At 43.0% G+C, this 14,316-nt stretch overlaps 1 protein-coding gene and 1 long non-coding RNA gene across 22 annotated transcripts; one reads left to right on the top strand and one right to left on the bottom strand.

Annotated features, from left to right (window-relative positions):
• LOC110431190 lies at positions 554-3,245 on the bottom strand. The gene is made up of 3 exons (XM_021449918.1): positions 2,830-3,245; positions 1,379-1,417; positions 554-902 (listed from the first exon to the last, which is right to left on the bottom strand). The coding sequence occupies exons 1-3, from the start codon at positions 3,243-3,245 to the stop codon at positions 872-874; spliced, it is 486 nt and encodes a 161-aa protein (XP_021305593.1). The 3' UTR covers positions 554-871.
• On the top strand, positions 6,435-11,127 carry LOC110430801. Of its 21 annotated transcripts, XR_002448183.1 has the most exons (9): positions 6,640-6,864; positions 6,961-7,112; positions 7,237-7,786; positions 7,863-7,933; positions 8,636-8,667; positions 9,839-9,911; positions 10,006-10,477; positions 10,648-10,704; positions 10,775-11,127. It is a non-coding gene; the product is annotated as an uncharacterized LOC110430801 (long non-coding RNA). The 21 variants fall into 21 exon arrangements; XR_002448168.1 differs by adding an exon at positions 6,435-6,596 and having other exon boundaries at positions 6,784-6,864; positions 8,636-10,477; XR_002448175.1 differs by lacking the exon at positions 9,839-9,911 and having other exon boundaries at positions 7,237-7,795.

Here is a 14,316-nt window from a genome sequence, read left to right on the forward strand (position 1 = left end):
CGGGGGCCAATTAACCCCGGGCAGATAACCCTGCACGTGGAAGTTTTTGGACTTTTGATTCCCACCTTTGCCGCAGGGAAGATTAGCACTTGTGGGAGAGTTTCCCTGTCGCTGTTTGGCAGCATGCTGTCTTGCTCCCATGGAATCCCCAAGGATTGCAACGTCATCACAGAATGCCCAGGGGTACCAATATTTAGAAAAAAAATGTTCAAGTTCTTGATGCATTCTTGTCGTTATTCACTAAAACATGATGAGTAAATTGAAAACAATGTCTAGAAAAATCAGAAAAAAATCAAATAAAATTAGAAAAGTAAAATGATATAAAAAAAGACACAACTCATCAGGCATGCATGCACGGATCAGTCCTGTAATGACTCATGATGCTTTGCTGCACGTCTACAATGCCTAGGATTCCAGGAAAAGTAATATAACAAAGTCATTACATATCAATCCTAGCATCTCATAGTGATAGAAAAATCTGAATAAGTCTGTTTACATAAAGACTTATATAGGTGTTTCAAACTGAAATCAAGTCTTTGCACAACTACATAGAAGCCAGAAATGCCAACGATCATTACAAAATTTGACCGCACTTCACTTGTCTCAAACATGCATTTGTTCCACCAAAACCAAAAATAAAACAAGGTCTATTCCAACCAAAAATTCACTAGAATAAACATCAGTTCACCATGCCAAAATAAAACAAGATGAAGTAGGTCTACTGAACTATACCAGCAGTAACAGGACTCAGTCCCAACATTGGACACCATAAAAGACAAGTAACTACGCCTAGACATTTCAGGTTACCAAAATAATACAAATAATTGAGTGACATGAGAAACCAGCTAGTAAAAACAATTTTCTTCTCAAATCATGCTTTTACTTCTTCCACACCAAGAACCCTGCAGGTATACAAGAAAAAAAAATTAATAGCTAGAGACATACCTAAAGTAAACTAATCTAGTGCTGGATACATCAACTTGAACCAAGCGTAAACATGTGGCATGCCACATCAAGCAAATTACAAATGTATACAAGTTGTTAAGTACATCTAAGCTCCACAAGATCAGTCATAGAATGCTAAAACAAATTCAATCAGACCTACATAGAAGGATGTCTGAGATACTTTTTTTGAGAAACCAGAGTAAAAAAGATGGCACATTTGTACAAAGTAATAGCTAAACCAAGAAAAATGGAAGTGCCTAAACTAGAACTAACAACTATCATGCTCCTCCCGAGAACAAAGAATAGCTCTTCATCTTGAAAAACTAGGTGCTCAGCTAAACTGCATTCTATTTTCAACAAAACCTTCTAAATAAACTTCAACTATCACTACATTATGTGAACAGAAAATAAAAGGCACAAAAGAAATCATTGCCTTCTTCGGAGATATGGCCTGCCTCTAGTCAAGTTGAACCTTCACAAAAGAAATCATGTAAGTTAGATTCAGTGAATTTTAAATTTTAAAGATTCAATGAAGGTACAGGAATAAAATGTCTGAAGGTACAAAAATGTAGAGTTTCAGTGACGATACAGGAACAAAATTGCCTAATAGAAAAAGAGGGGGAACTAACATTCCAAAACTATACAAACCAATAATAGAACCCACAGGTTTACAGGCAATGCTGCAACGCCCATCAAGCTATGCAGTCAATACAACTGCATAATCAAACATACAAGACCCAAAAAGAAGTGACTGCCATACTAACAGGATTGAATCATTGTTGAATATTAGGCAATGAGTGTTACTATGTACTAATAGTATAGCCTTTTGTGCATTTTGAGAATGCAAGAAAGTTGTGCTGACTGTGTTTAAGTAGCATCATACCTCAAGTCTAACAGAGATCAGTGTGTAATAACCGACATAAGCATGCAGAATATGTATGAAATATACATCTAGCACAAAGTAGAGATTATCCATCAGCAAACTTTACCTTTTGCAGATTGTGGAGTTATTATTAAAAAAAACTTTATCAAGTAGGAATAGCAGCATACAAAAACATAATCAGCCAAATATTCTAATGTAAACATGATATGTTTTGCACTGTGCTTCAGATAAGGATACGTTAATTTGATTTCAGCTTGCTTGCATCAGTATATTTCTATGCTTATATAAGTAACAGATTGCCAATACAAGCAATAGATAAAAATGGATATATGTACACAGATGCTACTAATTTTCTTAGTTTTTTTAGATGATGAAATAAATGCGGCTTCAGCTTTTCCGAACAAGAGAATGAGACCAGTCATTACAAACTGTGAAGTAAGACACAAATTGCACTCAAAATCTAGTTCCAATATTATATTTCTAAAGAAAAGAATAATTAATAAGATGGAGAATACGCTTCTCGTCGGCTACACTTCGCTGATTTTACTACTAATAATAATGCAAAGCTTATCGATTTCTGACGCGATCAAGTGGCATCTGTCAAGTTCTTCTGAGTTGTGACTAAACAACGAGGTAGATGCATGAGTTTGGTTTCGTAATACTCCTATAATGTAAGATTATTGTAAGTGCTGCACTGCTAGTTAAACAATGCAAAGCCTACTCTACTCTATTCAGTATCTGAAACGCACGTGAGGAGGTTACTCATTCAGGGACAAAGAAGAGCACTGTTGATCGATCCCCACAGGGACAGGGGCGGCCAGTGAGGTGAGGCTCCATCCATCACATGGGCAAAGGCAAGAACAGCGCCAGCGTGGGATGGGTGGCGCACGAGTACACCATCGCCGCGCCGCCATGCCCCCGAGATCCACAAGAAACAGGTGAGGATAGGATCAGAAAACCCTAGATGCGGTACAGAGTGATGTATATGGAAGCGAGCTCACCTGAGAAGTCGGGAGTCGACTAGATGGCACAGGCGACGTGAAGCCGGTGTGGAGGAGACGGGGTGCCGGGGGGTAGACGATGGGATGATGGGGAGCGGCGGCGTTGACGGGATGCCGAGGCGGAGGCGTCTCAACGTGATGCGGGGCGCTTCCCCGTCTCGATCTGGACGGAGCTCGTCGGCGGAGACCGGAGCACCTAGGTGACGGCGGTGGCGTCGCGACTGGGGCGACCTCGCGACGGAGAAGACGAGCCGCGCGGCTCGTGTCGCACGGGGAAATCCTCCCGACCAAAGAAGCCGTGGTTTCCTTCCTCGTGAAAAACACGGGGAAGCAGGCCGGTATCCTCGACTTGGTGGGCTGCCAAAGGGGCCACAAATTTGGCCCGGGAGAGACTGGCATGGGTCAGATTGGCCCATGGAAAAGGCTAGGATCCCTCCGAAAAACTGAGCTGCCAAAGAAAGCCTAAGGAAAATCGGCGCCACTGTTTGTTTATGGTTTCGGTGATTGACTGACAACATAATGTTTGGATGTAATGTATTTTTTAAGAAATGACATTTTCAAGGTTTATTGCGTACTGTAAGTACCAAACTCAAGCTAGCACAAAAGAGAAACAATTGAACCTGTCCTATCATAAAAAACGAAATCCAGATCAACAAGTTAATTACTCCCGCTGAAAACATTTACTCTTATTAAGAGCGCTAAGCTCGGCAGGAGAACGGGCAGGCCACGTGTCCTGTACGGCGTTCGGGCGAGCGCAAAAAAAAGGGCAGCGCTCTTCTTCGCTGCGTGGGTTCTGCGTCGGTGGTAGGTCCATTAGCAGTACGTGCCGCCGTGTGGTTGGCCCGGCCCCTTTCTCGTTCGCTCCGGAGGCCTATACATCTGATTAGCGTATTTTCTCCTTCTTCATCCGGCTGCCCGGTCACGCTTGGTTTGAGTCCTGCGGTCTGATTCCTTTGGTTGCCGCTGATTCGGCTGGTTTGGTTAGGGTCTACCACTGCAGTGCCATCCGCAGCTGACCGGTCGACTTCCGTAGATTTGCCTGTTTCCTCCCTTTCGTCTTGCCTCTTTGTTTTCAGCTGTGCAGTCTGGTTTGTTTGGCGGTTCCGTTCTCATGTCCCTGGTCCTCACCGTTCCTGTTGTTTGCAGCTTGTTACAATGCTGTCTGGTCTCGTGGGGTCGGCACATCATGTAGGTAAGTCCTTGTTACGGCGCTGGACGCGTTCGCGTTCTCTCTTCATGGTTACTCTGTTTTGTCCTAACTTAACTGGGATTCAGTAACTTTCCTCATTAAAGTTACAAGGTAACTTTTTCTCTATCTTGACCGTCCAAATTAGATCTAAAGGGTGTCCTTCCTCTCACCTCATGGGGCCATGTGACTTGTTCGCTTCCATCAGGCTGATTTTTCTTCCCTTCGATTCCATTCGCTCTCTCCCAGTGCTTGCAGGAGCGGAGCGTGAACGAAGGCACATTCACGCGCGCGCTGGCGCTCTCCCATGATGCACGACGGCGCTCCCGTGATGCGTGACGCTCAGTGGGCAAGGATGGCCGAGGCGGAGGGTGGCATGACAACTGAGCGACCGGCGTGGAGAGAGACGCGGCAAGCTGGCTTAGCACTGCGAGCGTGCGTGGCCAAGGCGGAGGGCAGCGCAACAATCGGCTTGCGCGAGAGCGATGCGGCGACCTTGGCGAGCATGAGCAGAGGGCAGCCAGCAACAACATAGAGGGCGGTGCCGCGATGGTGCGATGAGCAGATACGGGGACGAAGCTCTGCGATGGTGCGAGGACGACGAAGCTCCGGCACGTCACAACCGCGGCCTGGGCGGTTGGCACCGTGCCTGCTGCCGCGTCTTGCCGCAATGTGGCCGAGCGTGGCCCTTCCTCAAGCAAACCCCGCTGCCAGGAATGACGCGGCGTCGTGCGAGGCCAACGCAAGCAAGCTCGAGTCACGACGCCCTGTCCGAGCTCACGTGTAACGGTGGTAGGGCGGCCATGTCCGTGCCCTCACGCAAGCGCGACAGGGAGGACGAGGTCCATTCTCGTTCCTGCCTCTCCCGGCGATGCGGTCGCCCGTGGACCGGACGGCAATGTCGACAAGAAGCCGGCCGACCGAGGCTCCGGCGGCGGACGCGCTGCCTTCGGAGCTGTGGCAGCACGGCGCGGAGGTGGACGCGCCGGTGTGGACCGAGTGTGGCGCGGGGCTGGGCTGACGCACGAGCGGTAGCACTGGGCGCTGCGGGTGCGGGATGTCGGTGGAGGCTCATCTGGAAGCTGCGCAGTGGAGCTGATGAACGAGTCCGGTAGGGATGCCGCGGGGGCGCAGACATGGTGCCTGGTGCGGCGTCGCGCAGGGCTACGAGGCCGCCGTCGCCGTGAGGCTCCGCAAAAAAGAGCTTGACGAAGCCGGTGATTCTGCGGCTGCACACACTGACATATGGTCCCCCGGGATAAGATGAAGGACAACCTTCCGATCGCACTTGGAGGGTTGGGATGATACGAAAAGTTACCCTGTGACTTTGTAGAGTAAAGTCACTGAATCCGTGTCCGTTTTGTCCGCACGTTGATTCCTTCCTTTCCAACCTGTGCAGCTCTCCATCGATCATCTCCTAGTGTCAGCTGGGATCCTTCTGTTTGTTACGGGTGTTTTTTCCAGGTGATACTATTGTCTTTATCTGTTGTTGGTTTCTGTCTGATTGTTTCTGTCATTTGTTTTTTCTATGGTTCTTTGCTTTGTTTATGGTAGAGACCTTAGGTTGGCTGTGGATGTGTCTTTAAAACCACTCAGGTTTGCCTTCTGTACATATACATGATACTTGGTTGCCTATTTAGTTGTGCACTATATCTATAGAACAAGCGCGATGTGTGTGCAGGACCCGTTTCAAATAGAAGGGCTATAGCTTCACGTGGATAGTCATGGATTGATTTATACATTAACTCATCCGATATTTTTTAGTGTTTCTTAATGGATAATGTTGTGCCATTGGGTCGTTGTGGATAAATGGAGTCCTATTTTATATACTTAGTGTGCATTAGTTTAGATGCTAGCTGATCACATACTTTTATTAGTGATGGATTATTTTATACGCCGGGTGTTGACATACTTTAGTATGCTTCTTCATGGATAATACTGTGCCAGTGAATCCTTGGGTGTATAGGCCTACACTATTGTGTGTGTTTTTGGGTGCTATTATAGTCAGTAAGCTCCGCCGCATAGGTCTGTACTTCTATGCTTGCAATTCCGGATTTGCTACTGCTTTATGGTTTGCTTGGTTCATATTGTTAGGTGCCCGGTGCATGCCTTTAGTCCCTATTGTTTATCAGACTCCTCCAATTAGCCGTCCTTGTGTTCCTGTTCACAGTGTCATTGTCACGGTTGTAGTATCCCAGTTTTTTTTGGCTTCAGTTCGGTCTCCTTTCTTCATGTGGTTCGCTTGGTACAGCCTGACAGATCCTTATGTTCTTACTGGTTCTTCCTGATCTGTCTGTTTTTTTTTTTTTTTGCTTCGTGCAATCTGTTTACCACTGCCAGCTTCTGCCTCGTCGTTGTGTTCTGTTCTCTCCTTGATTGCTTATGTACTTATGAGTTCTATTTTTCTCTCACAGCTGTTGTATAACTAGACACTGTGGCCACATTTGTAACTGTGGTTGTCGTATCAAAGATCTGTGTGGTGGGAAACTGCTCTTATTGTCGCATCAGTGCCCAGACCGGAGATACATGGGGACCTTGTACGTTGTCTGATCACCGAGTTGGATCTGTGTCTGCCCAACAGGTTAATTGGCTGTCGCATCTCTATATTTCTATTTTCTCTGGGCTGGTTCATGTTTGCCTTTCGTGCCCTAGTCTTAGTATGCTTGTGGCATCATTTTGCAGTCATGTGTTGTGTTCTGTCCTATGATTTTGGGTTCGTAACCCTTCCTGTGTTTCATATTTCCTCTGTTTACATGTGATTAATGCAGGTCTCCGACACTACATCTTCTACACCTATCCTGCCGCCGCACTGTGTGTTCAGCCTGGTCGATCTGCACCTGCCTTTGCCGGTACGTGCTTCCTGCTATTATTGGATTCGCTTCTGTTGTCTGTTGTTACCCGGTGACTATATCCTGGTTGTTAATTTTGTGTTTACTCTTATTAAGAGCACGGAGCTCGGGCGCTACGCGGGCAGTTCGGCGGCCCGAACTGACCTCCACGCTGGCCGACGCGGGCAGGACGACGGCGCACGTGCACGACCTGGCCCCTGCAGGTGGCCGCACTGCGGCTGCCACCCCGCCGCGGCTCTGCCCCACAGGTTCGCTTCTGCTCCTGGGCTCCATGGAACGCCCAAACCCTAGGTGCCTGTGTTAATGATCCTATTCATTTGTGTAGCTCCCAAGCAATAGTGGGAAGCCTGATGCTCCTATTCATTTGTGCAGCTCTGTGCAACTGGATTTCGGTCTACTACATCAAGGTGAATGAAGTTAACTTCACTCCTGTTTATATGGAGTGTACTGGTGTGAGAGGATAATTGATTCATGTTGAAATCCCTAAAATTGCCATGGATATAACTCTTGTTATTACCTGTCTCAGGTGACATGTGCTCCTCTGTACCTAGTGTACACTTTAGTCATATATCTACATAATACAGTGAATAGGGATTGCCCTTTTAATTTCATGGTGTCAAGTTTCAGAGTTGCCAACGATCCAACACCTAGGCGGTGAGGTACCTACCACGGCATCTGAGAATCTCCATCTCAGGTCCATGGTAAAGGAATTAGGAAACAATAGACGCAAAATCAAATCAGCTTTCAGCATGGTTCCTTGATTTCTTTGATGTCCTCACTTACTGACTGAGACATCTGTGATTGCATTTGTGCAGTTTTGCCGTGTTTTTCTAACTACTCAGCTCCCTTTTTCCTTAGGTGAGAATTCAAAGGATCTATCAGAGGATGGGAGGATAGGGGATGCGCAGGCGCTAGTTCCTGTGTATGTAAGGTTAACTTCTCCTCATGCTTGAGATGATGTCGTGGTTAACTTTGACGATAAAGACTCCTATGTGCAGGGAGTAGCTTTTGAAAACATGATGGTGGTGGAAGATTTCACACCAGCAATGTCAACAACCTGAAATAGAAGGTGTGTGCTCTCCATTAATTTGTATTTACATATTAGTTCTTGCTTTACCTAATTATAGCTCACGGTGTTCAGTTTCACATAGAATTGCAGACTAATTGAAAATGTGCTGCCAAAGTACCAAATATGCATCCTCTGTATATAATCCTTCAGTTTTTTTGTGGGTCATCTTCCATTTTCCTGTCTGTACAACTTCAGTATGTATGAATCAAAAGACTTGAGGACACTAGCTAATAAGTTTTACCTGTTTTAGACCACTGATCCTTCTAATTCAATATGCCATTATTTTGTAATTAGCTTGAGAGTGCCTACATCTGTGTCGGGTCTCAGTGTTGTTGAAGGAAATCAGGAATCATATTCATCTTTGTTTTGGAACTGTCTGAATTGGTAGCATAAGTAATTTTGGCCTGCCTTGCCTAGCCGCACTGCTACGCTATGTTGATCCATTTTTTTCGTGTTTCTTTCTAGTGCAGTAGGTCCATTGTATTTTTAAAGTGTAGATACAGTAGTTGTTCAAATAGAAATCTTTCACAAATACATGTTGCTTCATAGTTGTGAAACCAACCAATATAGTTTGCTAGGTTGATAAATTCATGTGTGTTCTAACTAAGAGAGAAAGAAGATGAGGATGTTCAGGTGTGACTGCGTTTTTACTTTCTATAATTGTTTGTTGGCATATGATTTATGAGGTGCTATATCTGTTAGGTTGGTCTCCTGCACATCCTTTGCCGTTTACGGTAAGATGACCACTTCAATCTATGGTTGCATGTTCTTCAGAATTTCTTATTGAATGGGCCTTCATAGAATTATTTTTCAAGAGAAGCCTACTCTTGTGGAGAGATGCAAAATTGCTGCATTTGAAAACAAATATACTTCTTAACAAAATATTGGACACGAGCTCCAAATACAGAAAAAGTATTATTGCATCCGTTCTAGATCATTAGCTGCAGTACTGTATCCAATGGGTTGCCACTGAAAGCAGCAGCGACAAGACACTTATGTTTTCTTGTGTCGTAATAACTTAGGCCATTAACAGAGTAAGAGATTGCCAGACAGCCCCCAGTCCGTATGCATCACACCAGCATATGGACATGGTCCAGGGAGTTTCACAACTCCAGAAAGTGTTATTACATGATGTTGATTTATCATATTATGTATATTTACTAAATCGTACAGTTGGTTGCCTAAACATACTCAAATAGCTTTAGTCTTTTGTTATTTTTGCGGGGAGCAAAGATGTCCAAATGATTCGGCTGTCCAGCCCCTTTTTATCAGCATTGGATTGATTTGGTGCTCACTATAAGCTTCTTAGGATGCAGGCTTAACCCGTTAACATGCATGACACATACAAACATGCAGATAGCCATACTGGCCAACTGCATCATCTAAGAAACTCTGAATACTTCCATCGGCCCAAACCTCATCGTTTTTGCAATAAGATAGGCTACATAATTTAATATAGAGTAAGACCAATATGGAACGACATCCAGGCTGTATATGTAACCCCTTTTATTAGGATGGCAAAAGAGAAGAAAGTTGGAATTGGGTTTCAGTTTTATTTTCTATACATTTGTTAGATAGTTCTGTATGTGTCGGTCTCTGAACCTTCCTTGCCCTTATCCTTCCTTTGCTGGCTTTCCAGTGACTTTGTTTTTGGCCTGTTAAAATTCATCTATTTGTAAGGGGGAAAATTTGGGGGTTTCTAAGTGAATTTGGGTTTCCAAATTATGTCTTAGTGCTTTTGTGTCCAGAGATTTTGTAGTCTATCCTCAGTTCAATCCTTAATTATACTATGCAACATGCCATTTGATTGTGATCTCGACAGCTTAGGTGGCTCTCCATTTATTTTATTACCTCCTGCATCCAATTTGAGTGACTCCGTCTTTTCTACCACTTCGTTTGTTGTAGTTTGTGATTGGGTTCTACAACATAGTGGTAAATTAGGCCTCCAAAAAATTCTTTTAGTTTTTTTGAGGGCTAGGTATGTTTCCAAAATCTTGTTTTACATTTTGTTTTTCCACCATATATGTATGCCCCCTTTCCAATATGTTACTGGTTTCAATTTTTTTCTGCAGAACTTATCTGGTGTGCATGTCTACCCTGGGTATCCATGACAGGATGAGGACGAGGATAATGTACTCCAGTGAGTTTCTGTTGTTGTTTGGTGAGTTGGAGCATTGCAAGAGGTTGGCTCCTGACTTTGATACGCTGGGATCGATGCAATGACATACTGCCTTCACGATTCACACAATACCACCCATAGCTCATCTAGGAGTTAAAAAAAAGGAGAAGCTGGGCATATTGTCGTACATTTGGCCTATCTAATATGAATCAATTGAAGAGACCACAGAAGATGAGCTCAACCAAATGGAGATGACAAGTCAGAAGTGCTGCTGGCTAGGTACCTTGATACGTTCCACAAAACCACTTATTAACACCAAATGCCACATTATAGCAAAGCTCCTTCATTTTCTACAACAAGCTATATGAGCGGTGAAGACACACTACCGGCAGACTACAACAGAGCTGAGGAGGACAGCTCAGCGGGTATGACACTCATATCCCTTTTCACTTTCTACCATTCAATTAGGTAGGCCTTTATACGGACCATACATCTTTACCTCTACCACGCGACAAAAAACATCCAGCCATGGAACACTCCTATTCAGTGAACAAAATGTCAGCTTTCAGCACATTTGCTCCCTATTACTTTACAGGTTACATCTTGGGATGCAGTCACCACACTGAGTGTATGTGCCGCTATGAATGATCTGGTAAATTGCACGCCCACTTTTACTTAATCTCCTTAACCTTTATCTAACATTCCACACAAACCTAACACAGGTACGTTTCCAAACATATTTATCAAGCATGAAAGCATCCATCTCCACTGACAGCGGCCTTTTAGACCGGGAACCAAAATGCTGACATCAGTATCACCAGGCTTCCACCTAAGTATAAAGTAGTGTCCATGTTCTGCTTTTGTATATAAGCATGTAAATCCATATTGTTGTTGCCATTCCTACTCAGAACGAGGCCTAATGTATAAAAGTACCAGCTGTGGTGCTTTATATTAGATTCTAGACTGAACCTATGTTGTTAGACCCGAACAGTACGCTACTATACTTAACGAGCCTATGTATGTGATATGTAAATATATAACTTCTGAATCCTTTCAACCTATCTATTTTGTGCTATCAATGGCCGCCAACAATTTCATTTCTCAACATATTACATCACCGCTGCCCCAGCGCTTATATTTCTGGCTACCTGTAGACGCGCGCAAAGGCGCGCGCAACTAACTAGTACATATAATGGGGGCACTACTGGAACCTCGTCATTGGTACCGGTTCCAACCGCTAAAGGTAGCAGGGTCTTTACTCTTTAACAACCGGCACTAAACGAGGGGATCAAATAAAGTGTTTTTTTCCTACCAGTGAGGATTAAACAACGTATTATATGACATATTTTCTAGCATGATCAAAATGGATGGATGCATATAGAATTTTGTATGGATTTCCATAACCTTTCCGAAAAGTCCAAAATTATTAAAATTCGGTATCCGGATCAACGAATATGATCAAAATAGAAGAAACTCCCCTCACCACCAACGCATTTTCCTCGCTGTTAGAGCATCTCCAACCATTATGCATTTGAAGTTATGCATTTTAGATAAATTGCAAACATCCAAATGAAAATGGCAAGGCTAAAATCGGGTGATCTCCAACCGTTATGCAAAATGCCAAGTCCATCATCTTTTTTTTTTCTCGAAAATTTTGTTTCGCGGCACTCCTTCCCGCGCGGCCAATCGATCCCGCGCCAAACAGCCTGCCTACGTCGTAGATTCGTCCTATCGCGCGCTGCGTCGTCCTATTGTGCGCTGCTTCGTCCAAACGCACGCGCGAAGCTGGCGAAGGAGGACACGCGATGCTTCTCCTATCGCGCGAAGTGGTGGCGGCGCGAAGGGAAACCGCGCGAAGGGAAGAAAAAAGCCTGCGAGGTGGAACCGAGAATCCCGTGATCTCTATTTGCATAGCCGGACTCCTTTGGCATATATGCCAAGTTTCTCCCTCCAAATGCATAGCTATGTAAAATACAAAGTCCAAATGCATAACGATTGGAGGGGAGTTTTTTGGAGTTTTATGCATTTTGGTAAATGCCAAGTCCATTTGCATAATGGTTGGAGTTGCTCTTAGGTGCACGCATCAACAACGTTTCATGCATGAGGTGTTTTTTTTCTATATTTTTTCTCCTCTGTCTCCGTAAATTTTCTTTGGCACCTCAGTTTTTTTTGCTGGCCTTGTTTAGTTTCCAAAAAAAAATACAAAAAAAAATCGGATTCTCCATCACATCGAATCTTGCGGCGCTTGCATGGAGCATTAAATATAGATAAAAATAATAACTAATTGCACAGTTTATCTGTAATTTATGAGACGAATTTTTTGAGCCTAGTTAATCTATCATTGGATAATATTTGTCAAATACAAACGAAAATGCTAGGTGTCCACTGTACAATTTTTTTTGGAACTAAACAAGGCCAGATGGAACCATATATATTAATGCTATGGAAACCAAAACAGAGTCGAATTGGCACAGCTCCTAGATGTGATTATGGTCTAGGTTGTTAACGTGATGGGCTCAAATTCTAACGAGTTACTCAATCCATTCTAAACATTCTAAATTATAAGACGTTCGATTTTTTATACCAAATTTCATCATTCGTCTTAACTTCAAGGAAAATGCGTTGGTGGTGAGGAAAATGCGTTGGTGGTGGCTAGCTAGCCATTTTTATGTCAATATTCATTGTTTTTATTTCAAAAATAAATAGATGCAATATTTGTATCTAGTCGTGTTGTCATTGTAGACCAACATATTGTCATGCCTTTTTCAGCATTGTATTCGATCTATGGTGTATCTTATTCAAACATTATTTTAGAAAAAAAAAAGAATGCCTTATCTAGAAACATATATGTTTCTTGTATATTTACTTATGGTGGTATTTACATATTCTTCATACACCGTTATCTGGCTAAACTAGCTTTTTCATGGACAATCCACAGTTTTTATCCACAGCCGTCATCGTTATTTACGCTTTCAAAATTTAAACCATGCCGACTATTTGATGTTTTCTCCTATATTTTGGTTATATATAGTTGTTCAGGTCGTCATGTTCTCTAATAATACATTGCGTACTATCTCATCACCTTTTAGTAGTTCAGAGTCGCATAGTTGATCGGCGATTGTCCCACCATGCCACTGTTCACAACCACAATTTACTAATTCTCCTAGTGAGGTGGACTTCTCCTAGTATTTTAGCATTCAAAATTTAGTATAAACTTTCTCTACTAAATGTCTTCTAGTAGAATTTTCTAGTGTTTTGACTAGTTGTAGTATTTTATAACTACTTAAAAACACTAGGACAATTCCACTATTTTGGTGGTTGTTCTCATCATCTTCCTCATAGTAACTCTAAGCTAGCTAGCTATTTTCAAATCAGGGTTCTTATTAAAGCTTCTCATATATCCAAATACCATCATCGTTGATACTTGATACCAACAGCATAGATGACTGACGCACACCCATAACTCATCCTATACCACACATTTGTTAATGCGTGCACACGGATGTTCTACTTGCGTTGCCAACGATGATGAACGTACAATCTTCTGATTTCCTGCACCGGAAATTTCATAGCTAATAACGCGTATTGTTTTGGTTCTAATGTCAAAAGAGCAGCCTAGAATTTTCATAGCTCTACTACGGGATACGCATGCTTCGCCGAGTGTCTATGGCACTCGGCAAAAGGCCCAAATACACTCGGCAAAGCCAACACAACAAATTTTTAGTCGGAAAAGGGGTCTTTGTCGAGTGCTATTTTTGGGTACTCGGTAAAGCCTTTGCCGAGTGTCGACACTCGGTAAAAATAAAAACGAAAAAATCTAAAAAAAATGGAAAAAGTTATTTTTTGAAGGAGGCCAGCGCCCGCCAGCCTCTACCTACCGGCCAAGTTCAGGAATTTTTTTGCGTCTTTGCGGTCGTGACCTCTCTCTCGCGTGTCTCCACTCTTCACCACTGCACCACACTATGACTTATGTTTCTATTGCATTTAGGTTCCTCAAATATTATACCAAATTATGTGTAAATTGATTATTTAAGGTCCTAAATGCTTTCAAATCAAAAAGTTGTCAACTACAAAGTTTCATAAGTTTTTGGGATCTACAATTTTCATTTAGTGAGTTTTTCCATCCGAGGTGGTTTACAAATTTTAAATTTTAAATTTGAGAAATTCAAATGTAGTTTTTGCATGATAAGATGATTCCAAAATAAAAAGTTGTCAACTATAAAGTTTTATAACTTTTTGAGATATACAAAGTTTATTTAAGGAG

This window comes from Sorghum bicolor, chromosome 10, assembly GCF_000003195.3.
Source record: "Sorghum bicolor cultivar BTx623 chromosome 10, Sorghum_bicolor_NCBIv3, whole genome shotgun sequence".
NCBI lineage: Eukaryota > Viridiplantae > Streptophyta > Magnoliopsida > Poales > Poaceae > Sorghum > Sorghum bicolor.

Excerpts from the sequence above, each read along its gene's own strand:
- LOC110431190 (XM_021449918.1), bottom strand. The coding sequence starts at position 3,245 with ATGGGCCAATCTGACCCATGCCAGTCTCTCCCGGGCCAAATTTGTGGC. Across the intron at positions 1,418-2,829 it reads GTCGACTCCCGACTTCTCAG|GTTCAACTTGACTAGAGGCA; the intron begins GTGAGCTCGCTT and ends TCTTTTGTGAAG. Across the intron at positions 903-1,378 it reads AGGCCATATCTCCGAAGAAG|GGTTCTTGGTGTGGAAGAAG; the intron begins GCAATGATTTCT and ends GTATACCTGCAG.